Below are 26,916 nucleotides of genomic sequence, written 5' to 3' on the forward strand. Positions count from 1 at the left end.
AATGATTACCACGCACCACTCTTGGTTGTATTTTCGTCATATGTCCCAGATACACCTTCACAAATTAAGCATACTGCTCGCGAAGACTTGCATCCTTAGATAAGCGACCCATCAATAAAAAGAAAGATTCGTGCGCCGGAATACAGAAAGATCTGTGTGCGGAATACAAAATTGATTTAACCTTGGTTGTAAATTTTACCCTTCTTTCACATTTTCTTAAAAGTCTCTCTTCTATTGCGATGAATAAAATCTACTTTTTGTAATTAAAGATATACAAGCTTATACTTATACAACAAATAGTTATCAGAACATATTTTTAAACAACGTTTTAGAGGGGTAAAATTTACCACGTATGTCACCTACCAATTAAAGATTTAAATCATAGCTTCTTTCATTATTGGCCTTGACCGCAACCCGTGCGGTTGCAAGGAGTACATATTATTTAGCACTATTCACTAATGCCACTGTTGGCTGACTGGTTTTCTGCTTGTGGCCTTGTGGAAAAATGTAAAAGTGTATTGTATTTTTTGACACTTTCTGCACGCCCATTTGGACACGTTTTTGCCTGATGATCATCCTTTAAGCAATTTAAACACATATTGCTTCTGGAAACACATTTCTGTCTCTCGGGCGCTGTCATTGCCAAGAATTTCTTGCAGTAATATAGGTGATCACCTTTGCACATTTGACATATACGGGTCCATGTGGAAGCAACCGTCGGTGCTGGTTTACTCTTCTGAATCCCATTGACTGCTTCTAATGAGTCGAAGCCAAACATTTCATGAAATGCTCCATCACTTGAAGTTCTTTGGTATCCACAATCAACTGTTCATACAACACATGAGTGTTCTTGTCCATCCTCATTGATAGGATGTTGATTAAGAGTGGATCCCATTCTTTTGGCTTTACTCCAAGAACCTTCAGTGCCAATAACGATTCATTAATGAAAGTTCTTCACTGATCTGCCAGCACCAGCCATGCTGGACAAGTTTAATATCCTCCCAAGTATAGTTGACACTTGAGCTCTTTTGTTGTTGTATCTGTCTTGGAGTGTCTTTAAAGGGAAGTCTTAATTCGCCCTAGTAAACTCGAGGTGCCTTATGAGCTTCTCGGTTTCTCCAGTCACGTTAGCCTTGAAATACCACATTTTTTACACTAGTGGCAACGCCTGCTCGTTGATCGTTTTCCCAAAAATGCCAGCAAAGATTTGCCACTTCGAATAATATCCATTGAATTCAGGACTTGTAATTTTTAGCAGATTAACTTGAGTTGCTATGTTCCCGCCTGATCTCTGCTGGTACGATCGGCCTGTGTTAGCGTCGATATTTATTCCTAGAATTTTAACATCTCTTCCTCTAAGAGAACATATGATAATGCATCGTACCCCACCAACCTTGGATTTTTGAGGCTTTTTTTCTATGCCCTCTTTGATGTCTTCCTCGATGTCGTCGATTGCAGCTCTATATTCTTCTCCAATGACTTGGAACTCATCTCTGACGATTCGGCTATGTGACGAATTTTGTTTTCATTGCGGTTACTTCCATCTCTTTCAACTTTTTGCTGTAGAACTCCACCTTTTTTCTATCTAATAGTCTTTTTCACGTTAGCAATCCTCTTCCTCAACTCGGCAATTGCTGCTTGCTGTTGTTCTATTATTGTTGATAGGTCCGTACGGAATATGTGTTGCCCTGGAAACCTTTCTCACAAATGTTAAGATTGGGTGCTTGGTTAAGGCAGGAACTCTTTTCCTTCTCCAGATGGTTTATGGTCTTTCATTTTTGCAACAAGGAACTGTCGCCCTTCTCCAGATGTTTCTGGCTCTTGAAAATTACTGTTATTTATTATGGTGCGCGTAATTTCTGTTTTTTTTTTTTTTTTTTTTTTGTGAATCTCTTGAATTTTGTCCTATCACCACGGTGGCACCAAAAAATATTTATTAATGTAAAGGAATGTAGTTGTACACAACGCTTGAATTTTGTAATCTTGATAGACTTACAATTTCGTCCAATCTACAAAGAATATTTATTTTTCGTGTTATTTATACATATTGGATTTCATTAAAACTAGCATCAAGTGTATGGTAAGCAATAAATTTCATCCCATTCAATTTGAAACCAATCGAGGTGTTTTTTATTTAGGTGTTTGACCTGCTTAAAATAAACAATAATAATAATCATTTAGTTATATGCTGACATAAAACAAAATTATTAAAATATAAAAATTAAAAATATTTATGAAAAATAATTATGTTCTTTTGACGCAGAAATGACAATTGTACAAGCTTCGGTGCTATAAAATTGGCAAGTTATATGCAATGATTATTATACAACAAATTAAGGATTTTTTTAAAATTATTTACAAATATTTTCCAGTCAGTTGCAAAATTTTAATTTATAATAAAAATACTTTATCTTCAATTTGTGACTTCACATTTATTGACAATTGTCTATTCACAACGATTTTTGTTTCATGATACCAGTCATACGATTCAGCTCATAAGAATCCATAGTAGCTCTTTGTAAAACGTCAAGTCCTGTTGGACATTTTTCAAAATCAATCATCATTCAATCCATTAAAAGCCATAATGAAAATCTCATGCCGACATACAATTGCAATTTAATTATTTGACTTCCCTTTATTGCCAGAATTATATTTTGTTGTTCTTCCTTACATAGGGGGGTAAATCTAAATAAATAAATACAGTCATTTGTCCATGATATATTTTGTCTGCAGCTAAGACAAACATTAAGTTCGGCAATATCGCGAATTTTTTGCTTTTACTCTGGTAAAAAGATCTATATCGCATATTCACTCGAATCGACAAAAACTTTCAGTTTAACTTAGATTAGCAAATGTTATGAATAAATTGCAAAATTTTTAAACATTTATAATGGGGTTTAGATCTTTAAGATCTAAGATCTGTTTCTCCATACGATTTGCTGATATTTGAGATCCCTTTTGTCGACTGTGACTGCCTGTTATGAACACAAGTCTCGGCAGTTGAACCGCAGCAACATTCCAAATAGATCTCTTTGAACCTTTTGACCTGAATGCAAAATATCATTGAGTGACCACCCAGATGATAATTTACAAGACGCATCGGACACAACTCCGAGCTTTGTTGTGCTGCTATTTGGGCGTAAGACACAATGATGTGGGATGTAGTAATGATTACCACGCACCTCTCTTGGTTGTATTTTCGTCATATGTCCCAGATCCACCTTCAAACATTAAGCATACTGTTCGCGAAGACTTGCATCCTTAGATAAGCGACTCTTCAATGAAAGATCTGTGTGCCGTAATACAGAATTGTGCCGAGCTTTGTTGTGCTACTATTTGGGCGTAAGACACAATGATGTGGGATGTAGTAATGATTACCACGCACCACTCTTGGTTGTATTTTCGTCATATGTCCCAGATACACCTTCACAAATTAAGCATACTGCTCGCGAAGACTTGCATCCTTAGATAAGCGACCCTTCAATAAAAAGAAAGATTCGTGTGCCGGAATACAGAAAGATCTGTGTGCCGGAATACAAAATTGATTTAACCTTTAACTAACGAGTTGGTTGTAAATTTTACCCTCCTTTCACATTTTCTTGAAATTCTCTCTTCTATTGCGATGAATAAAATCTACTTATTGTAATTAAAAATATACAAGCTTATACTTATAAAACAAATAGTTATCAGAATATATTTTTAAACAACGTTTTAGAGGGGTAAAATTTACCACGTATGTCACCTACCAGTTAAAGGTTAAAATCATAGCTTCTTTCATTATTGGCCTTGACCGCAACCCGTGCGGTTGCAAGGAGTACGTATTATTTAGCTCTATTCACTAATGCCACTGTTGGCTGACTGGTTTTCTGCTTGCGGCCTTGTGGTAAAATGTAAAAGTGTATTGTATTTTTTGACACTTTCTGCACGCCCATTTGGACACGTTTTTGCCTGATGATCATCCTTTAAGCAATTTAAACACATATTGCTTCTGGAAACACATTTCTGTCTCTCGGGCGCTGTCATTGCCAAGAATTTCTTGCAGTAATATAGGTGATCACCTTTGCACATTTGACATATACGGGTCCATGTGGAAGCAACCGTCGGTGCTGGTTTACTCTTCTGAATCCCATTGACTGCTTCTAATGAGTCGAAGCCAAACATTTCATGAAATGCTCCATCACTTGAAGTTCTTTGGTATCCACAATCAACTGTTCATACAACACATGAGTGTTCTTGTCCATCCTCTTTGATAGGATGTTGATTAAGAGTGGATCCCATTCTTTTGGCTTTACTCCAAGAACCTTCAGTGCCAATAACGATTCATTAATGAAAGTTCTTCACTGATCTGCCAGCACCAGCCATGCTGGACAAGTTTAATATCCTCCCAAGTATAGTTGACACTTGAGCTCTTTTGTTGTTGTATCTGTCTTGGAGTGTCTTTAAAGGGAAGTCTTAATTCGCCCTAGTAAACTCGAGGTGCCTTATGAGCTTCTCGGTTTCTCCAGTCACGTTAGCCTTGAAATACCACATTTTTTACACTAGTGGCAACGCCTGCTCGTTGATCGTTTTCCCAAAAATGCCAGCAAAGGTTTGCCACTTCGAATAATATCCATTGAATTCAGGACTTGTAATTTTTAGCAGATTAACTTGAGTTGCTATGTTCCCGCCTGATCTCTGCTGGTACGATCGGCCTGTGTTAGCGTCGATATTTATTCCTAGAATTTTAACATCTCTTCCTCTAAGAGAACATATGATAATGCATCGTACCCCACCAACCTTGGATTTTTGAGGCTTTTTTTCTATGCTCTCTTTGATGTCTTCCTCGATGTCGTCGATTGCAGCTCTATATTATTCTCCAATGACTTGGAACTCATTCTCGGCTACGTGGCGAATTTTGTTTCCATTGCGGTTGCTTTCATCTCTTTCAACTTTTTGCTGTAGATCTCCACCTTTTTTCTATCTAATAGTCTTTTTCACGTTAGCAATCGTCTTCCTCAACTCGGCAATTGCTGCTTGCTGTTGTTCTATTATTGTAGATAGGTCCGCACGGAATATGTGTTGCCCTGGAAACCTTTCTCACAAATGTTAAGATTGGGTGCTTGGTTAAGACAGAAGCGCTTTTCCTTCTGCAGGTGGTTACTGGTCTTTCATTTCTGCAACAAGGAACTGTCGCCCTTCTCCTGATGTTTCTGGCTCTTGAAAATTACTGTTATTTATTATTGTGCGGGTAATTTCAATTTTTTTGTGAATCTCTTGAATTTTATCCTTGCTAGTATCACGTCGGTGGCACCAAAAAATATTCATTAATGTAAAGGAATGTAGTTGAATTTTGTAATCTTAATAGGCTTATAATTTCGTCCAATCTACAAAGAATATTTATTTTTCGTGTTATTTATACATATTGGATTTCATTAAAACTAGCATTAAATATATGGTAAGCAATAAATTTCATCCCATGCAATTTGAAACCAATCGAGGTGTTTTTTATTTAGGTTATTGACCTGCTTAAAATAAACAATAATAATCATTTAGTTATATGCTGACATAGAACAAAATTGTTAATATATAAAAATTAAAAATATTTATGAAAAATAATTATGTTCTTTTAACGCAGTTTTAAGCAGAAATGACAATTGTGCAAGCTTCAGTGCTATAAAATTGGCAAGTTATATGCCAATGATTATTATACAACAAATTAAGGATTTTTTTTAAAATTATTTACAAATATTTTCCAGTTAGTTGCAAAATTTTAATTTATAATAAAAATACTTTATCTTCAATTTGTGACTTCACATTTTTGACAATTGTCTATTCACAACGATTTTTGTTTCATGATAAGATACCAGTCACACGATTCAGCTCATAGGAATCCATAGTAGCTCTTTGTAAAACGTCAAGTCCTGTTGGACATTTTTCAAAATCAATCATCATTCAATCCATTAAAAGCCATAATGAAAATCTCATGCCGACATACAATTGCAATTTAATTATTTGATTTCCCTTTATTGCCAGAATTATATTTTGTTGTTCTTCCTTACATAGGGGGGTAAATCTAAATAAATAAATACAGTCATTTGTCCATGATATATTTTGTCTGCAGCTAAGACAAACATTAAGTTCGGCAATATCGCGAATTTTTTGCTTTTACTCTGGTAAAAAGATCTATATCGCATATTCACTCGAATCGGCAAAAACTTTCAATTTAACATAGATAAGCAAATATTATGAACAAATTGCAAAATTTTTAAACATTTATTCTGGTGTTTAGAACTTTAGACTAACATAAAATATCTCACTAAATGGAGACTTATTTAAAAATTAAAAAAGCTCATAAAGTTTTTCGAAATCTATATTTTTAGCTATTTAAGACAATGAAAGGATTAAAAAATTGCCTTCCTTTAACATGGTGTAAATCAAAATGTATTACTAAATAGAAACAATTGTTGTTCAAGCTACAAAGATTTAAATATTTATTGCGTATTTCTCATGAATATGTATACATATTTAAGTTAAAAGATTAATACGTATATAGCATTTATGTGTTACATAAATTATTGAATTTTATAAATGAGATGTAAATATTTACATATTATAAGCAACGTATATTGGATCCAATTGATCAGCTAAAAAACCATCGCGTAAATGCATTCGTTGTTTTTCTCCCCTGCTGTTAATAGGGACAATACCTGCAAAAGAAATAAATATACACATATGTAATTAATAAATCTATATATATATATATATATATATATATATATATATATATATATACAAATCAATTGTTGTTCGTTGGTAATGGGATCAGTTAAGAACTGTAATATGCGGACTATGCAAAATAGTGGAGCGAATTGAAAATTTAGTAAGAAAAGGATTCATATCCTCGGTAAATTCTTCCGAACCCTTAAAAGTAACCTTAACTCACGTATAATGTCATACGGGGATTATGCGCTTTCGTTAATAATTACACTTAGGAAGTTGTTCGGGTCAACCATACATAGACAATCCTGGGGGTTACATGAAGAATCATTTGTACAAAATATGTATCAGGTCGGTTTGCGTTGTGATATAGCCCCCTTTAAACATATAGCCCCTTTCAAATTCTTCAAATATTGGTAATTTGAGATTTTAGAAAGAACAACACATTCTTTCGAATAATTATAAGTATAAGACCAGGCTTTGGTATAACCCTTATATGAAGCTATCCGCTGATTACTGCTATTTTCCGGGTCTTGGTCACATTTTTCAATTGATTTAACCCTATTTGGCAACTTAGCTTCTAACCCTACATGAGATAATTCTACCAAAATTAATGGTAACATAACTTTCTTTTATTTTAAACTAGCTGGCCCGGTCCGCGTGGCTGACCTTAGTTTTAGTGTTAGTATTTTCCAAACTATATATCGCGACCCATCTCCTGGATAGAGAATACGGAATCAACTTAACATATTTGCGGATATTTTTTCCAAAAACGAACTTGTATCCGCACGGTTCAAAGCAACCCCACATAGAAGGATCTTAATCTAAACAAGTAAAAAACTCGCTAACTTTTAATATCCTCCACCACTTTGAAAGATCTTGAAAAAGTTCAAAAAAAAAAAAAAATCCGTCGAAAAATACAACTTAAATGAAAACCGTTATATGGGGAATATACGAAGACGTGGACCTGAACAGACAATTTTCCTATCTTAATTCGTTTTTACTTTAGAGTGATTACAAAAGACGGATGAACATACTATGTTAGGTCTAAAATTATTATTTCGATGAGTTACAAACGGAATGACGAGCTTAGTATACCCTCCCATACTATGTATGGTGGAGTGCACGTAGCTTCGGTCGAAAAGCTATCAATGGTAACATTTTTCAAACGTGAGGTAGAAACAAAGAGTATATAATAAACACTAAATTTAAGTTTTCAAAAGTTAAAAAGCAGTAAGTTCGGACGGGCCGAACTTTGAATACCCTAACAACGAATTTGGAAATTTTCAAAAAATAAAATCCGTTAAAAATTCTGTTAAAATCTTAAAAATACCGTTATATTGGGGTCTATACGACGTGGACCCACATAGGCTTTGTTTGTTATAAGCCATTATCATATTCAAATTCGAAACTTTAAATAAACGGTGAATAATGTAGCTAAAATCAACAAAATCCATGTATAGAGAGGTACCGTTATATCGGACCTATACGAAGACTTGGACCTGCATAGACAATTTCTGTCACAGGCTGTAGCATCCATTACGAACTTCCAATACGACATCTCAAACAATTTCTGTGAGTATTGCACCGAAAATTGTCAAAATACCGAATATAGGGAGGTACCGTTATATGGGGGCTATACGAAGACCTGGACCTGAATAGACAATTTTCTGTCACAGACTGTAGTTCCCATAACGAATTCTAAATACGTAATTTGAATAATAACGCTGAAATTATCTAAATACCGAATATTGGAAGGTACCGTTATAGGGGGCTATATGAAGACGTGGAACTGCACATACAATTTTCTGTGGTAAGCTGTAGTATGCATTACGAACTTCAAATGCCAAATTTGAAACAATCGATGAATAATGTCGCTAAATCATCAAAATACCGAATATATGGAAGTATCGTTATATGGGGGCTATACGAAGACGTGGACCTGCAAAGTAATTTTTCTGTCTTACGCTGTACTATCCTTTTGGAACTTCAAATACCAAATTTGAAACAATTCCGGTGAATAATGTCGCTAAAATCATCAAAATACCGAATATCGGAAGGTACCGTAACCTGCCTACTGGCAAAATAAGCATGTGTGCAAAATTTTAGCCTTCTATGTCAATTCGTTCGAGAGATAGCGTGATTACAACAGATAGACGGACAGACAGACGGACGGATACCGCTAAATCGACTTAGAATTTTACGCAGATCAAAAATATATATACTTTGTTGGGTCTGACATGAGTATTTCGAGGAGTTACAATCCGAATGACAAAGTTAATATACCCTCCATAGTATGGTGGAGTAAGTAGAACTAGTGTCTATTTTTATATCAGAAAAAAATTTGGGTCTCCATTTGAAATATTTCAGGATTGAAGATTGGCGCCACCCCCGAAATTACTTCCTGGCTGTCCCTGTGCGACAATATGATCAGGAGGTTATCAAATTATGTAAGAGCTTCTTAACAAATAGAAATTTTGGCGTTCTATTCAAAAACTAAATGTCTGAGTTCTTAAGTACAGGTGAGATGAAAAAACTTCAACCAACTTCAGATTGCTGTCATTTTTATGCCACTCGTTCGACAGCTGTTAAAATTATTCCAGTGACTGCTCATTATATTGTTTACAAGTGTACAAATGCATTTTGGTGAGAATTTTCCACAAAAAAAGTTATTTGTGATGGAATTCGGTTTTCTCCGATGAGAAAACATTCGTTGTCCAGCAGTTTGCAAACAAACACAATGATCGTGTTTACTTGCCCAAGTCTGGCAACTCTTGTCGTGTATAGTTGTGTTTTATTTGTGTCAAAATAGTGATAAAAAATTTTAAATATATTATTATTATATATTCTAGAGGGTGTATTAAAGCCTTGGGCACGCAAACATTTTAGCCGCAGACCTTGGACCTTCCAACGGGGCTCAGCACCATCGCAGATAGCACGCGCCACACAAGAATGGTTACAAAATTAGGTACCTCGCTTCTAAACGTATTCTGAAATTTTATGTTATTTCCGACATATTTTGCTTTCATTCAATAAAATTAAAAAAAAACTAAAAATGATGGCGTTTGACTTTGTTGCAGTTTTTTTATCTCACCCTGTTGTGTTGCTATGTCTTAGTCCACATCTTTAGAACATTTTAATGTATGATTTCCCTTACAGCACGGAAATCGCTATGGTAATTTTATACGCAGTATCTCCCTTCTATACTAGCACCTATCGGTACCTTAATAATGTCAAGAAATTGTATGATAAATATATTGTAAATGCAATTTGCATTAGAAATGTTTCGGGGGAGTGTAAATGTTATGTTGTTCCTGAAAGTAAGGTCTCAAGTTAGTAAATGGAATTGATATCTTTATATGATACAGTTAGGAATATAGGGACACATTTTAAGAAACTGTTCAGGTTTAATGCACATGCTAGAAAAGCGATGTACATGTTTTGAAGCTAAGACGATTTTTATTTCATTCTTAAAATCCTATGTAAGAAATATCAGCTGGTTAGTAAGAAACTGATGTTGTATGAGGACTGCTATGATATTTGGCTTTGGGACTTTGCATCAGAAAAAAATTTAAGAGCGTTAACAAGGCGTATTTAAATAATTGTATTTTTTAAATTCAAAGTTGAAGCACTTCTAACAATGTGAGACTGGAGTCGATCAATAATGCTCCTTTTGCCTCTGGTATTTCCTCTATCCTAATTGGTATTTCCTCTATCCTCCCAATCGAGCTTGGGAGAGAATTCTATTAGGAAAACTGTCAGAAGAGGGACACCACACGGAGGGATTCCCTCACACCTGTTATGGATTCTGGAGATAAATGGAATACTTGTGAGTTTCGACCAACTTCGAATAAAGGCAGTAACATATGCCGGTGACGTGATGGTGCTGATAAGAGATAGTTTTCTTCCAACCTAAGACCTAATGCTGCATGGACTCTTGACAACGGTCTGGGGGTTAGCCCTGCGAAGACTGAAGTTGTACTGTTCACAAAAATCGTAAAATAGATAAATTTTCGCTGCCAGTACTGGATGCAGTGCTTTGAATGTTTCCTCGTGTGCTAGATGCCTCGGTACGATCTTGGACCAACGGTTCAACTGGAGCAAGAACACATATGGGTGTCTCTTCTAGTCACACGCGATTGAATCCATATCGCTCATGTCGAAATTAAAAACGGTGCGTACAGTCCGGTCCTTGCTGACAACTGGAGCTCTCAACTGCACTCCTCCAACTCCATTGATATGCCGCTGAATTTCCACCCACTGGTTATTATAGCTCAATTTACAAGCAGGAAGGAGTGCGCTGATATATACATATTTTAGGAGAAGTAAGGTTTGTTAGTGATTACATGCCCACAATTTTCGACTTCAATTATATAGACGTTAAGATATATTAAGAAAAGTTTAGGCTGGTGGCGAACTTTCTCCATTTAGTGGGGATTGAGGTGGCTGATAATTAAGTCTGAGGAGGGTCCCAGTTGCTTGATCTACCAATTGATGAGTCTGTTTAACCACTAATAAGCTATTATGTCAGCTACTTCAAAAAATCTCTTATCATCTCTCATTTGGCAGGTAGGAGGGAGAAACTCTATCCCTCTTTTCAAACACCTATCCCATCATAATCTACAAGTTTGCCAAAAGCTTTCCCTGGCCAAGCAGGCCAACCTGCTACCTGTACTCTCTCTCTCCATCTCTTTCCTATCACCATCTCATTCCCACACCAACAATTTAATTATTTATTAGAATGAGCACAATGGACCAAAGGTCTCCGTATGAACCAGTTATCCACACCCGAGAAGCTGCGCATCCTTAAACCAAACCTAATATTTTTGCTTTTTTAATATTTATTATGATAATTGTATTATTTATTTTTTGCATACTGTTACCACTTAGTTTTAAGTCCAATCTGTAGATCAATTATGCCACTTGATTGCATGAGTCCCATTAGCAGAGACGTATATAATCTGAAATGTTACGATTCTTAATTTCATTTTGCATGTCAAAGCTAAGTGCTGCAGTTTATTTTTATTCATTAGTATTTGTGCTAGTATTTCCCAAAGTATGGGCCGCGACTAGACGAAGAATTCGTGATCAAGTTAACATATTTGCGGATATTTTGTTTTCAAAAACGAACTTGTATCTGCAACTTTCAAAGCACCCCACATTTTTGCAATTCACAAAAAAATCTAGCGCTAAAAACAGTAAATATGATTGTTTTGAAACCCTAATTTAAAAAACCAAGTGGAGCCAGAGCTGCAAGTACTTTCTGCAAACAGCCGCTCATTTGTTAATGTCTATTATCTATTTCGGAAAGAGAGAGGAAAAAACTCGAAAAGTCGAATGAGGTGAGTTACCCATTTCAGGGGCAACATTTCCAATCGCTTACAATCAATGAAATCTGCCTCTCGGTTGCTGGGTTGCTATCAAAGTCCTTTTACCTCTAACAACCACTTCGGTTGTTAAAAACACTGCGACTTAAAGTTAGTAATATTTAAATCGCTTCTAAGTAATTACAAAAAGTAATAAACTAATTTATCCTTCCTATTGAGGTAAATTGTAATTGTAAACTGGTACTACAAATATTTATGTCACATTTTTCTAAAGCAGCACAAATTTTTAAACTTTGTTAGATTGGTCAGAAAACCATTTCCATTTCTGTGTAAAAACAGCGTTCGAACATAAACAGTATGGTACTGTACCGTAGTGTTCTGTACCGTTCCGAGGTGGAGTGTTACACTAAGATAATGTACCGTACCGGAACACTACCGTTAAAAAATATTTTAGTGATACTGTACCGGAGCACAGCGAGAATCGTACTGTACCGCAGTCGGAGCACTACGAAATCGTAGTGTTCCGCAGCCGGAGCACTACAAAATCGTAGTATACCACATGGCGGAACATTCAAAGTAGTAGTAGTATACCACATGTGTATTGTTTACGATTTGTGAGAAAAATTAGATGTTTGATGATTTTGATAATGCAGAAAATTACTAATACAATTCAATATTATGAAAATAAAAGCTGAATTTTTATACCCTTTATACCATAGTACAATAGCATTAAGTATATAATTCTATGTCGATTTAGCGATGTTTGTGGAAATAACTCTAGCATCCGAACGAAGTGAAGTAGATAAAATTTTACTCAAATGTATATAATGTCTGCAGGACTTTTGGTATTGAAAATGGGCCATGTAGGTCCACGTTTTGGTATAGCCCCCATACAACGGTACCTGACGATATTTTAGCGACATTATTCACCGGAATTGTTTCAAGTTTGGTATTTGAAGTTCGAATTGGATACTACAGTATATGACAGGAGATTGTCTGTGCAGGTCCACGTCTTCGTGGAGCCCCCATATAACGGGACCTACCGATATTCGGTATTTTGATGATTTTAGCGACACTATTCACCGGAATTGTTTCAAATTTGAAGTTCGTAATGAATACTACAGCATAAGACAGAAAATTGTGTGTGCAGGTCCACGTTTTCGTATAGCCCCCATATAACGATACCTCCCGATATTCGGCACTTTGATGATTTTAGCGACATTATTCACCGGAATTGTTTCAAATTTGGTATTTGAAGTTCGTAATAAATACTACAGTCCATTGCAGAAAATTATCTATGCAGGTCCACGGATTCTTATCGCCCCCCATATAACGGTACTTCGCTATATTTGGTATTTTAATGATTTTTGCCACATTATTCATCGGAATTGTTTCAAATTTGGTATTCGAAGTTCGTAATGGATACAGCAGCCTAACGCAGAAAATTGTCTATGCAGGTAAACTTCTTTGTATATCCCTCTCCCTATATTAATAATTTTAGCTACATTATTCACCGATTTTTTCATGTTTCGCATTTGAATATTGTAATGGCTTGTGACAAAAGTTGTCTATGCAGGTCCACGTCGTGGTTTAGACTCTAATATGAGAGTAGGTAGAAAGAATAACAAGTAAAAAAAAAAAAAAAACAAAAACACCGGCCGAACTTTTAATACCCTTCATCTTAGAGTAAAGGAAATATTAGAATCATTTATGACCCACAAATTCCAACTTTACTCCATCTTAGAGTAAAGGAAATATTAGAACCTATTATGACCCACAAATTCCAAGTTTTAGACATATTCAGGGAAAATGTGGAAAAAATAATCAAATTAGCGAATAACGGGAGGTACCGCTACATGGGGCTATACAAAAATGTGGACCTATATATACAATGTTTCGCCACCGGAGCTAGAACCCATTATACCCAAAAAATACCAATTTTTAGACAAATCCGTGAAAAATGTGACAAAAATAATGTACCGAATTTCGGGAGGTACCGTAAAATGGGCGCTATACCAAATCGTGGACCTATACATGCAATGTATCGCCCAAAGCTAGAACCCATTATGACCAACAATTACCAATTTTTAGACAAATCCGTGAAAAAATGTGGAGAACATCATCCAAATACCAAATATCGGGAGGTACTATTATAGCCTGGACCTATACATGTAATGTTTCGCCACACGAATTAGGACCCATTATGACCTACAAATGCCAATTTTCAGACAAATCCATGAAATGATGTGGCAAAAACCATCGAAATACCGAATATCAGGAGGTTCCGTTATATGGGGACTATACCAAATCGTGGACCTATACATGCAATGTTTCGTCACGGAGCTGGAACTCATTACGAACTACAAATACAAATTTTTAGTCAAGTGGGTAAAAAATGTGGCAAAAATCATCAAAATACCGCATATCGGGAGGTACCGTTATGTGGGGACTATACAAAAACGTGGACCGATATGTCTTATTTTCAATACCAATTAATCCTAGACACAATACAAATTGTTCTGTTAAATTTTGACGCTCCACGTCAAATAATGTGGGCTGTTTCGTGATTTCAACAGACAGACGGATATCTTTAAATCGACTTAGAATTTTATGCTGATTATGAATATATATGGGGGTCTACGACGAATATTTAGGGATGTTGCAAACGGAATGACAAAGTTAATATGGAGGGTATGTTAACTTTGTCATTCCGTTTCCATTTCCAAAGATGGAGGGTATGAAAAAGGGCAAAATCAAAAGCAAAGTGATAATAATTTGTATTTAACCATTGAAAATTGAAATTTTTAGTTTTCCGCGAAAAGGGGTATTTTAGTGGTTGTATTGTAATGGGTTATTCTGTAGATAATTTACCTACTATTTATAGATACCCAAAATGAATGTATGTGTAAAAAACTTAATATTGTACAAAGTATGTCTGAGTGTTTAAAATCAGTTTTATGATTTCGGTGTAAATAAAACCAAACCACAGGTACTACATCAAGATATGTGCTGATATCTAGAATATAGTTTGTCACAATTTCACATCGGAGTACAGATAGTCTTATTATTTTTAAGAACAATATTTTTTACAATAAATGCAAACATGCCAATGTCCTGTATTTCAATTCTTATCAAACGATATTTAACTTGTACATTTATGTAATAAAAATTAAATGCTTTAAATAAATGAGTATTAAACATGTGTTATTTTATTTCTTCTTTAATTTCCACTTATACAAACAGTAAAGCTAATATCGAATTTTGTATAATTTACCAAAGAGGAATAGGATGTCTACAAATTTACATTCCTTAATTTCTTTCATTATAATCATTTTATTCAAATCATAAAATGCACATTGATGCCAGTACATTTTTTAATTCTCCGATTGCGGAACATTACATTTTTTAGTGCTCCTACTCCGGTACACTACGATTTTTTAGTGTTCCGACTGCGGTACAATACGATTTTTTAGCGCTCCGGCTGCGGTACACTACGATCATCCTTGTGTTCCTGTACAATATCACTAAAATATTTTTTAGTGGTAGCGTACCGGTACACTACCGCTTAATTTTTTTAGTGATACTGTACCGGCACAGTACACTATCTTTGTATACTGTTTATTTTCGAACACTGGTAAAAAATCACGTGTGCAATCGATCGAATTAAGGTATTGTTTTCTATAATTTCTATAGTTGTATGGTTTCGTTCAAATTACTACTGAAATTTCTAAATAGAAATAAACATCTAATTTCTGATAGAGGCCTATTTAATGTAATTGGAAGGACTCACATCACATTTTGCAAATCCTCGTTTATGCCCACAATCATAAGATTGGGGTAAATTGAAATATTATCAGTTTGTAGTACTACATTATATTCTTTCTGAGCATTAAACTATGCCATCTGCCTACCCGTCCTTCCCTTGGGCTCATGACATTATTTAAATAAATACCCCTCTGAACTTCTTCCGCCATACGAGAGTCCTTTAATGTTAATCGATCTTTCATCTCTTGAAAAAAGACGTTTTATGTTAAGAGCATTATTTATCATAAAATTATTACGTGGATTGATTGATTCCTCTTTCCTCACTGGTGAAATAAACTATAATGTTCCCTTTCGTAGAACTCGCAATTTTGAACCGTTAAAATTGTCCATAGCAAGAAGAAATTATGAACTTAATAGCCCACTGAGAAAACTTTGTGTAATTTATAACAGTTTATGTAACACTATTTGCTTATATAGTCCCTTGTTGTGCTATGTCTATGCTAATATTTTGTTTATGTAACCTTATATTTATGTCTTCTTAACTCTATAAGCTCATTTTTACGGCATATTATCTACAACTCCCTCCGCGGAACCAGTAGAACTTCGCCTTTGAGCACCAGTTGTACATGTTATATAATGTTTGTTTTACTTCATCAAGCTGCTTGATCATCTGGAATCTGATCTACAATCCCTATGCGGAACAGTAGACGTGGCCAATGCGCAGTGCTTGTAGATTGTTGCTTTGTAAATTTATGTTTACTTATCTGTGTGTGACTTTTAAAATGTCTTTTGTATTTTAACCACTGGCTGATGTAGTTTCTGTAGCCGGTGTAAAACCATTGCTAACCCGCCTTGGTCCGGACTTTGGTGTGTACGCGCTCTCTACGTTATAGGGAGGTTGCCCCCTCGGTCGGCAGGGGCGGGTGTGAGAGGCGTGGGACCGAACGAAAAAAAAAAAAAAAAAAAAAAAGATGTTAGAAACTTTGCACAGACGTATACATTATTCTTACGATCATTGATATGTCAGTTGTCGTTCAGTTGTAGCATTCATATAATTCCCCTACCTGACTTCGTCAGTTTGCATGTTTCTGCCACTTGAATGAGCTCTAATGTTTAGAATTGTGAAATCTTTTCCCTCAATAATTGTATAAGTTGGTTTACCGACCTAGTCAGAAATGCTTTCCGCGACCACTTATTTTATTTAAAATATTTTTATACCCTCCACCATACTATGGAGGGTATATTAATTTTGTCATTCCGTTTGTAACTCCTCGAAATATTCATGTCAGACCCAACAAAGTATATATATTCTTGATCAGCGTAAAATTCTAAGACGATTTAGCCATGTCCGTCTGTCTGTCTGTGTGTCTGTCTGTCTGTCTGTCTGTCTGTTGTAATCACGCTATCTTTCGAACAAATTGAGATAGAAGGCTAAAATTTTGCACACATGTATTTTTTCCCAGTAGGCAGGTTAAGTTCGTAAATGGGCCATGTAGGTCCAAGTTATCATGTAGCCCCCATATAACGGTACCTCCCGATATTCGGTATTTTGATGATTTTAGCGACATTATTCACCGGAATTATTTCAAATTTGGCATTTGAAGTTTGTAATGGATGCTACAGCCTAAGACAGAAAATTATCTGTGCAGGTCCACGTCTTCCTGTAGCACCCATATAACGGTACCCCCCGATATTCGGTTTTTTGATGATTTTAGCGACATTGTTTACCGAAATCGTTTCAAATTTGGTATTTGAAGTTCGTAATGGATACTACATCCTAAATCAAAAAATGAGCCATGTAGGTCCACGTCTTCATATAGCCCCCATATAACGGTACCCCCGATATTCGGTATTTTGATGATTTTAGCGACATTGTTTACCGGAATCGTTTCAAATTTGGTATTTGAAGTTCGTAATGGATACTTCATCCAAAGTCAAAGAATGAGCCATGTAGGTCCACGTCTTCATATAGCCCCCATATAACGGTACCCCCCGATATTCGGTATTTTAATGATTTTAGCGACATTATTTACAGGGATTGTTTCAGATTTCGTATGTGAAGTTCGTAATGGATACTTCAGCCCATGCCAGAAAATTGTCTGTGCAGGTCCACGTCTTCGTATAGCCCCCATATAACGGTACCCCCCATATTCGGTATTTTGACGATTTTAGCTACATTATAAACAGATTTTTCTTCAAGTTTCGCATTTAAATGTTGTAATAATTTACGACAAAAGTTGCCTATGCAGGCCCACGTCGTCGTATAAGCATTCGGTATTTTTAAGATTTTAACAGAATTTTTAACGGGTTTTAATTTTGGAAATTGCCAAATTTGTACCAAATGGTGGAGGGTATTAAAAGTTCGGCCCGGCCGAACTTACAGCTTTTTTACTTGTTTTAAATTTTATTTTAATAATTCAAAATATTTACAAGACTGATTCCATGCTCTGTGAAGCTTTTCCAGTCAAATTAGCCTTTTACCGTTTCAGGTTCTCAGAGGATATGAACCACCATTTGATATTGCTCTCATATAGGGTAAATCTTTATATCCGGAACATCACTAACCCCAATGTGACAAAATGTGTGCCAATTTAATTTGGATGCTCATTTGCTATACGACTACAATCTTATTGGGTAACAATTTGATTTTATTCGATTTTACTCAAAAACCAAAAAAAACACTTGAGAAATGTACAATCCCAAATTGAAAGTTAAATTGAAAAAATCTCATGCGACATAAAAATTTGAAAAATTAGTCTTTAATGCAAATTTTGTATAGCATAATATTTTACAAATCTGGCTCATAAAGGTGAAACAATTTTAACATAAATATTGATCCGACTAAATAGAAATAAATACCTATGGAAGGAGGGCAAAATAATTTCTGAATAGTCAAAGTTAATTACGCTTTTACACCCATTACCATAGCACCTCAGATTGCGCTTTAGAGTCCCCAAGAAGTCTATGTTTTTGTTCATAGTAAAATTCAATGACGAATCAACAATACCCGTGTTGTTGTCCGCCAATAGGTAAAAATCATTATAGATCGGGGCCCTGGGGACTATATGGGGACATTACCAAAATATTTACCTATGTTGGCATTTTTCTGTAAGATGGTTCTGTACTCACAAAGTAGCCTAAATATAGCAAAATCGATTGGAAAATGTGGTCAAGACCCTCGAAAAAGAAAAGCCAAGATGCCAAATAAAGGCCAAATCAGTTGAAAAACGTGGTTAAGACCACGGCCATAGCTGAAATCAGGGATACATTATAAATATACATATAAGGGTTATACCAAAACGTAGCCCAACCAATATTCTCTTGGGGGTTACAAATTCAATAGATTACAAAATTTTCTTTTCTGACCACACATTAGATGTGAAAGTGGACTTGGGGATACTCCAATGTGGGGACTTTACATACATAAATTCCGAGGTGGCAAATATCTGTATGATGGTTCCCTACCCCAGGTTAACATAAATACAATTTTTAGCCAAATCAATTGATGAATGTGGTCAAGACCAAAATGGGCCCTACTCTGAAAATTTAAAATTTTATGCGAAGAGGTTCTCTACCCCCTTAGAAACAAAGATGCCAAAATAAGAAAAAAAAGTGGCCAAGACCCCAAAAATAGCTTAAATCATATGATGGTTATATAAATATGAAATCGGGTTGTACCCATATCCGTGAGTCATGATCGATATCATGACCTGCAAAAGCGATTTAAGGTATCTTGAATGTTTAGAAAGAATTTCTGGAAGGATAGAAATCCTTTTCTTATTAAAAGTCCCATTCGCTATACTATTTTTCACCCTTTTGCATTTTGAACTCTCATTGGACGGATTATTGTCACATAAAAGAAGTAGGTCCACGCTTTTAAATGAGCCCCATTAGGTTTTTTTTTTCGATCGTTCCCAACGCCTCGCTTTCCCGCCCCTGCCGACCGAGAGGGCCACCTCCCCATAACCTAGGGAGCACGTACACCCCATAGTCCGGATTACAGGGGGTTAGTAGACTTGGGAAACCGGCTACATTAGAACATCAGCCGGTTTAACTATTAAAATAATTAAAGTATCTAAACTAAACTACAGTAAAACTAAACAATACAAATACTAAATCACAGAAACTAAGTCTGGCAACTATTTTATAAACTAAGAACGTAGGATAGAGTTTTTTATGACATGCAAGGGTTCACACAAAGAAATCGTGTTGTATAATGTATTATAATCAGCACATAAATTTCGGAGAGGATTATTTATTTCATAGTTCGATTTTGCTAATGTTAGTTTAAGTGGTATGTAATAACGCGTGTTTCGCAAGGGGACATTGAATTTAATTTCACCAGTTAAAAACTCAGAATCAATTTGACCACGCAAAAGTTTTATGATAAAAATACATCTAAGCATTAATCTCCTTTTCTCTAGTGTAGGAAGATCGATAAGTTTAAGCCGATTCTCATAAGGTGGGAGAAGTTCATTTGAATTCCATCCTAAACCTCTCAGAGCAAACAAAAGAAATTGAACCTGTACAGACTCTATCTTTTTTGAATGTATTTTATAAAAAGGACTCCAAAGTACGCAGCCATATTCTAAAGTAGGTCGAACAAGGCTGATAAATAAGCGTTTGGTTACATAAGGATCGTCGAATTCCTTTGACCAACGTTTTATAAATCCTAGTAAAGATTTTGCTTTATTAACACAAAACTCAATATGTAAATTAAAACGTAATTTATTATCTATTATGACACCAAGATCAAGAAACGAGTCAACATTATCTAGTTTGTAAGAACCTATGAAATAGTTGTAGTTCATATGCTGAGATCTATATAAGGACAATTTTTTACATTTTTTTAAATTTAATGACATTCCATTGACACTACACCAATGAGCAAGAGAATACAAGTCCTGTTGCAGATTAAGCGATTCGTTGTGGGAATCAAGAGTGCAGAAAAGTTTAACATCGTCAGCAAACATTAATATTTTTGAGTAGCGAATAATAGATGGAAGGTCATTCAGAGACATAGAAGTGTAAAGATGGGACAAGACAGAGTCAAAATTTGGCAACCCTGTGAAAATACCAATGTTGTTATGATATCATAACAACATAGCTACCAATGTTAACTGATTTAAGCCGCAAAGGCAATATGCAAATTTTTGAAAATACGAAATTTTGATTTTTTTCAATTTTTATTTGGTTTTTGTTTCTGTAATTGTGGTTTTTATATTAACATGTCTCTTCCATGAGCTGTATTGTATTGTAGACACAAACCATTTGCTCAAAATGCATTTTGTCTAGACTTTACCATTTTAGGTCTTTGGGTCATTTAAATAAAGTACAAAAAGTAGTGGACCTAAATGGCTACCCTGAGGAACACCAGAAAATACTGTAATATTTTTAGAGAGAGTATTATTAAAAGATACCTTTTGGGTACGGTCATGCAAATAAGACGATATCCATTTTAGGAGAATTGTAGAGAAACCCATTAAGTCAAGTTTATATATTAACAAATTATGCACCACCGTATCGAAAGCTTTACTGAAATCAGTATATATAATATCAGTTTGGAGATTATTTGATAATCCAGTGTCAACATTAGAGACCAGTTCTAATAAATTTGTCAAAGTTGATCTTCCTTTAACAAAACCATGTTGGTGCGGTGATACTATAGATGTAACGAAATGAGTTATTCGTTGTGTAACCAAACGCTCAAAAAGTTTGGGAATTGCACTTAGTTTTGCAATGCCCCTATAATTTTCAATAACACATCTACTGTCAGCTTTATGCAATGGAATAATAAAGCTCGAACGCCAATTAAGAGGAAAATACCCTAGGGTTAACGAAGTATTAAAAATACTTGTTAGAGGAAGATATAGTTCATGTGCACATGCCTTTAAAATGAAAGACGGTACACCATCTGGACCCGGTGAATTGCAACATTTCAATAAAAGTAGACCTTTCAACACTTCATCTGATGTGAGAATAATATGAGGAAAATGATTAAGTTTATTAATACTATAAGAGTATTTTACACCTTTAGTGGAATGTTTTGAATACGTACTTTGAAAAAAATGAAAAAAAGTGAAAAAATTCACGGACTTTTCTTTTTGAATTAACGAATTTATAAAAGTTCTTAGGATTTTTATAGAGGCTGTTTCTCATCTTGACTAGGTATTCAGAGTAACATTTAGAATTTTCAGTGTTGTATAAACTTCTAGCTTTTGTATAATTAGTAAGGTTTATGGTAGAATAGATTTTTTTAAATTTTTTAAATAACCTGCTTTTTATGTTACGTAAGCGCCTAAGTTTTGAGGTAAACCAAGCTGGACCCCTATCACAGCACATTTTCACAAGTGGGACTGAGGTTTCTAATGCATTGTTAATTATTTTATAAAAGCTTGAAATACGAAAATCCAAATTACCTTCAAAACACCAATTTATATTGGACAATGTAGAACGCAACAGATCAACGTTAGTCTTGCCAAAGTTTAACTTACGCGACTTATTTTGAGATGAAGTATGTTTTGTTTGAATGTTACTAAGTTCAATGGCTACCATAAGAGTAGGATGATACATATCCCCTGGCTCTGAGAAAGGAGGGCTTCTGCACACAGAAGAAGTTAAGGATGCGTTTTGTTCGTTTAAATGTGTCCGGTCATTTTTGTTTGTTTAAATGTGTTCGCATCTTCCAGCTGAAGCACGATGTAGGCCCTGGAGTTGAAAGGTAGATGTCAGTTAAAACCCTATTTCGCACTTATTTCATTTTTTTTTTTTTTTTTTTGAAAAATTGTATATAGTGAAAAATTATTCTATATTTTGTTCACAAAAATTTCAAAAAAAAAATGAAAAAATCTTCCACTTGTTCGATGATTTTTTACAGCAAATGTTTAAAGATCCTTACAAAGTTTGTCAGTAAAATGTACGATTATTTTAAAATTCGATTCCATTGAAATTTTTATTCGATTTTTTATCGATTTGAGAATTTTTGCAATGAGATCTCTTTTTCGTGATTTTTTAGCGATTTTGAAAAAGTAATAATCATTTAACTTTGGTGTGACCGCGTTAAATTATTTCGATATCATCTATTCCGTTTCGCCATCACATAGTTCAGTACTACACTTCCTGAACTGAACTGAGAACTGAAATTCTCAAGAAATCAAGTCAATTAAATAAATTGGTTTTAATATTCAAATTCAAAAGTAAAATATAAAAAAACACTACTAATGTACATTAGAAAAAAGTAAGTCAAAATGGAAAAAAATCATGCAAAATAAAACATTACTATTGTACATTTCAAAAGTCAAAATGAAAATGTTAATATATCAAATTTTTACGCGGTTTTTTTTGGATATTATCCTTTTCGGACAGATGACAATTCCGAATTTGTATGAATCGTTAAAATCAGTCCAGCGGTTCTTAAGTTATAAGCGTAGTAACTAACACAACTTTCTTTTATATATATAGATAGATAATCATTTCAGCCATTCTTTAGTTATAAGCGTGGTCCTACCGGTTCGGCGAACGAAACCTTCAAACTACAGAAATTATCTTCCAATAAGAATTGAATATAGAAGTTGTGATACAGATATTCGTTTAACACTTTATGCATATGTCATACATAGCCTCTAAGAGGAATAGGTTCATACTACACCAATCCCATAAACTGTAGCACGTTGTTTTTTAAACAGAAATGGAAATGGTTTACTGAATTCCGAAAAATCTAACAAGAAAAAAAATAAAAAAAATCATCTAAGAAAAATGTGACATAAATACTGGTAATACCAGTTTACTTTATCAGTGAGGAAAATACTTATTTAATGTTAATATAGCCTACAAACAATTTACTTCAATGGGAATGCCTTTGATAGCTCCCTCAAACTGGCAAGGATAATTCCCATAAAGCGAGAGCAACATTTCGTTCATTGTTTACGATGGAAATTAGTTTTCAGAGATTTGTCTTCCGATAAATCGATAAGCTTTTCACTTGCTTTTGTCGACATATTACTTGGTAGTTGCCCCTGAAATTGGTTACCCATCCCATTCGAAGTTTTGAGTTTTTTTTTCTCCTTTTTCCGAACGTTTATATCAGGCTGCACTTGCTTTTCAAAATTAGGGTTTCAAAAAAATTATATTTATTGTTCTTAGCGTTCGATTGTTTTTCTGAATTGCAAAAATTTGGGGTTGCTTTGAACCTTACAGGTACAAGTACATGTTCAGAAAGAATTTCCGTAAATATGTTACCGCGCTTCTAAACATCCCTCTCCTCTTGTTCATTCGTTCACATCAACCAAATCAGCATAATCATGTAAATTGGTTTTGTTCGTTACAACAAAATCCCTCGTCGGCGGTGCCTTATTTATTTATAGTATAGTGTTGGCATTTTATTTGGGATAGCTTAGTTCTTCTGTTGTTGAAAAATAGTTAGGCTTAATTCCATAACTATTTTTTTTAACAAGTAAAAAAGCATCCAAATTCGGCCTGGCCTAACTTTTAATACCCTCCACTATTTTGAAGTATATTGAATAATTTAAAAAAAAAATCCATCGAAAAATACAACCTAAATGAAACCCGTTATAGGGGGGATATACGAAGACGTGGACCCGCATAGAACATTTTCTGGCATAGACTGTTGTACTCTTTACGAACTTCAAACTTTAAATACGAAATTTGAACCGATTCCGGTCTAAATGTCGCAAAAATCCTCAAAATACTGAATATCGGGGGTACCGTTATATGGGGGCTATACGATATCGTGGACCTATATAGGACCTAGGGGGTTAAGTACTCAGAAGGAACTCCTTGTGTGGATTTTCAGACAATTCTATTGGAAAATATGGATACAATCATCAAAACTCATTGGGGGGTAACGTTATATGGGGGACATACGATATCGTGGACAATTCTCTTCCAGGAGGTAAAGTACACAGAAGGAAATCCTTTTGTGGATTTTTAGATAATTCCATTGAAAAATGTGGATAAAATAATCAAAATACCAAATATCGGGAGGGACCGTTATATGGGGGATATCGTGAAAAATTTTCTTCCATGTAGCAAACTTCGCAGAAGGAACTCCTTGTGAGAATTTTCAGACAATTCTATTGCAAAATTTAGCTAAAATTATTAAAATACCGAATATCGGGAGGTACCGTTATACGATATCATAGACCTATATACAGACGGTTCTTACAGACGCTTAAGTGCCCACAAAAAACTCCTTGTGTAGAATTTTAGACAATTCCATTGAAAAATGTGGCTAAAATCATCAATATACCGAATATCGGGAGTACCGTTATATGGGGGCCATACGATATCGTGGCCCGATAAAGCCCATCTGCAAAATTGACATGTATGCACACAAAAGACTGATCTGTGCAAAATCTTAGCTTCCTATTTAAATTTGTTTTGACTCTAGCGTAATTACAACAGACGGACGACATCTTAGAATTTTACGCTGATCAAGAATATATATACTTTGTTAGGTCTAGAGTTATTATTTCGATGAGTTACAAACGGAACGATTTTTTTTTTATTTTCACTATGTAAGTATACCACCAACAACGAAAAATACACATCTTTCGTTCTCTTAGGAATCTCTACACGGTCCTTCGAGCCTTTAAAAAAAATAGTGACCTAAATTTTCCATCAATTAAAAAACATATTAAATTTTAAAATCATATAAAACCATTATGATTGTCATTTGTGTTGAAGCCATTGAAGACATCAACATCAATCCTCAGGATACAAAAGGAAAAATTGAAAATTGATTGAAAAATGAAATTGATTGTCAATAATTAACATCTAGAAAATTCACAAACATGCAAAAAAAATTCAATTACGTTGTTGCAAAATGGTCTGGCTTTATCCCTTTATTGTTGTTTTTATAAAAACAACGTTTGTTTATTAGTGGAGAACGATGGTAATGTTTACCAGGGGGTAAGGCAGGGAATACCTAGGTTTCGGAAAGAGCCACCAATCCTCATCAGTTCCCTTGTTTTTGTCTGGGATATTCTCCCCAGAAGTTATTTTAAGAATAACTTCTATGACAAAAAACATTTTTTTTTATACCCAAGTGACGAGATCGTAAGCTCAATAGAAGAGGAACCAAAGAATTAAATAAAACTAAAATTCTCTTGGAAAGTCTTCTAAATCTTACAACCGCACTTATAAACATTTACATCTTTCTCCACTTGTTATGCTTTCGTTCAGCCTGAACGAAGTAGCATAACCATGTAAGTTGGTTTTGTCTGTTACAACAAAAACCCTTTCGTCGACCGTGCCTTGTCTATTAATAGAACAGTGTGGCTTATTTGTTCGGGATACCGTAGTATTTTGTTGTTGCAAAATGGTCTGGCTTTATCCCTTTATTGTTGTTTTTATAAAAACAACGTTTGTTTATTAGTGGAGAACGATGGTAATGTTTACCAGGGGGTAAGGCAGGGAATACCTAGGTTTCGGAAAGAGCCACCAATCCTCATCAGTTCCCTTGTTTTTGTCTGGGATATTCTCCCCAGAAGTTATTTTAAGAATAACTTCTATGACAAAAAACATTTTTTTTACCCAAGTGACGAGATCGTAAGCTCAATAGAAGAGGAACCAAAGAATTAAATAAAACTAAAATTCTCTTGGAAAGTCTTCTAAATCTTACAACCGCACTTATAAACATTTACATCTTTCTCCACTTGTTATGCTTTCGTTCAGCCTGAACGAAGTAGCATAACCATGTAAGTTGGTTTTGTCTGTTACAACAAAAACCCTTTCGTCGACCGTGCCTTGTCTATTAATAGAACAGTGTGGCTTATTTGTTCGGGATACCGTAGTATTTTGTTGTTGCAAAATGGTCTGGCTTTATCCCTTTATTGTTGTTTTTATAAAAACAACGTTTGTTTATTAGTGGAGAACGATGGTAATGTTTACCAGGGGGTAAGGCAGGGAATACCTAGGTTTCGGAAAGAGCCACCAATCCTCATCAGTTCCCTTGTTTTTGTCTGGGATATTCTCCCCAGAAGTTATTTTAAGAATAACTTCTATGACAAAAAACATTTTTTTTACCCAAGTGACGAGATCGTAAGCTCAATAGAAGAGGAACCAAAGAATTAAATAAAACTAAAATTCTCTTGGAAAGTCTTCTAAA

The 26,916-nt window shown here is 34.8% G+C and overlaps 1 protein-coding gene across 2 annotated transcripts in view; it reads right to left on the reverse strand.

The window, feature by feature from the left end:
• Positions 1-6,440: 6,440 nt before the first annotated feature.
• LOC101889831 (disco-interacting protein 2) overlaps positions 6,441-26,916 on the reverse strand; it is a 436,327-nt gene continuing 415,851 nt past the window's right edge. For both annotated transcript variants that reach the window (XM_059131489.1, XM_059131488.1), the window contains exon 17: positions 6,441-6,686. In XM_059131489.1, coding sequence (XP_058987472.1) covers positions 6,583-6,686 — 104 coding nt within the window. In that variant the 3' untranslated portion in view covers positions 6,441-6,582. The remainder of the gene's footprint in view (positions 6,687-26,916) is intronic.

The sequence above is a fragment of the Musca domestica genome, unplaced genomic scaffold (assembly GCF_030504385.1).
Source record: "Musca domestica strain aabys unplaced genomic scaffold, Musca_domestica.polishedcontigs.V.1.1 9, whole genome shotgun sequence".
NCBI lineage: Eukaryota > Metazoa > Arthropoda > Insecta > Diptera > Muscidae > Musca > Musca domestica.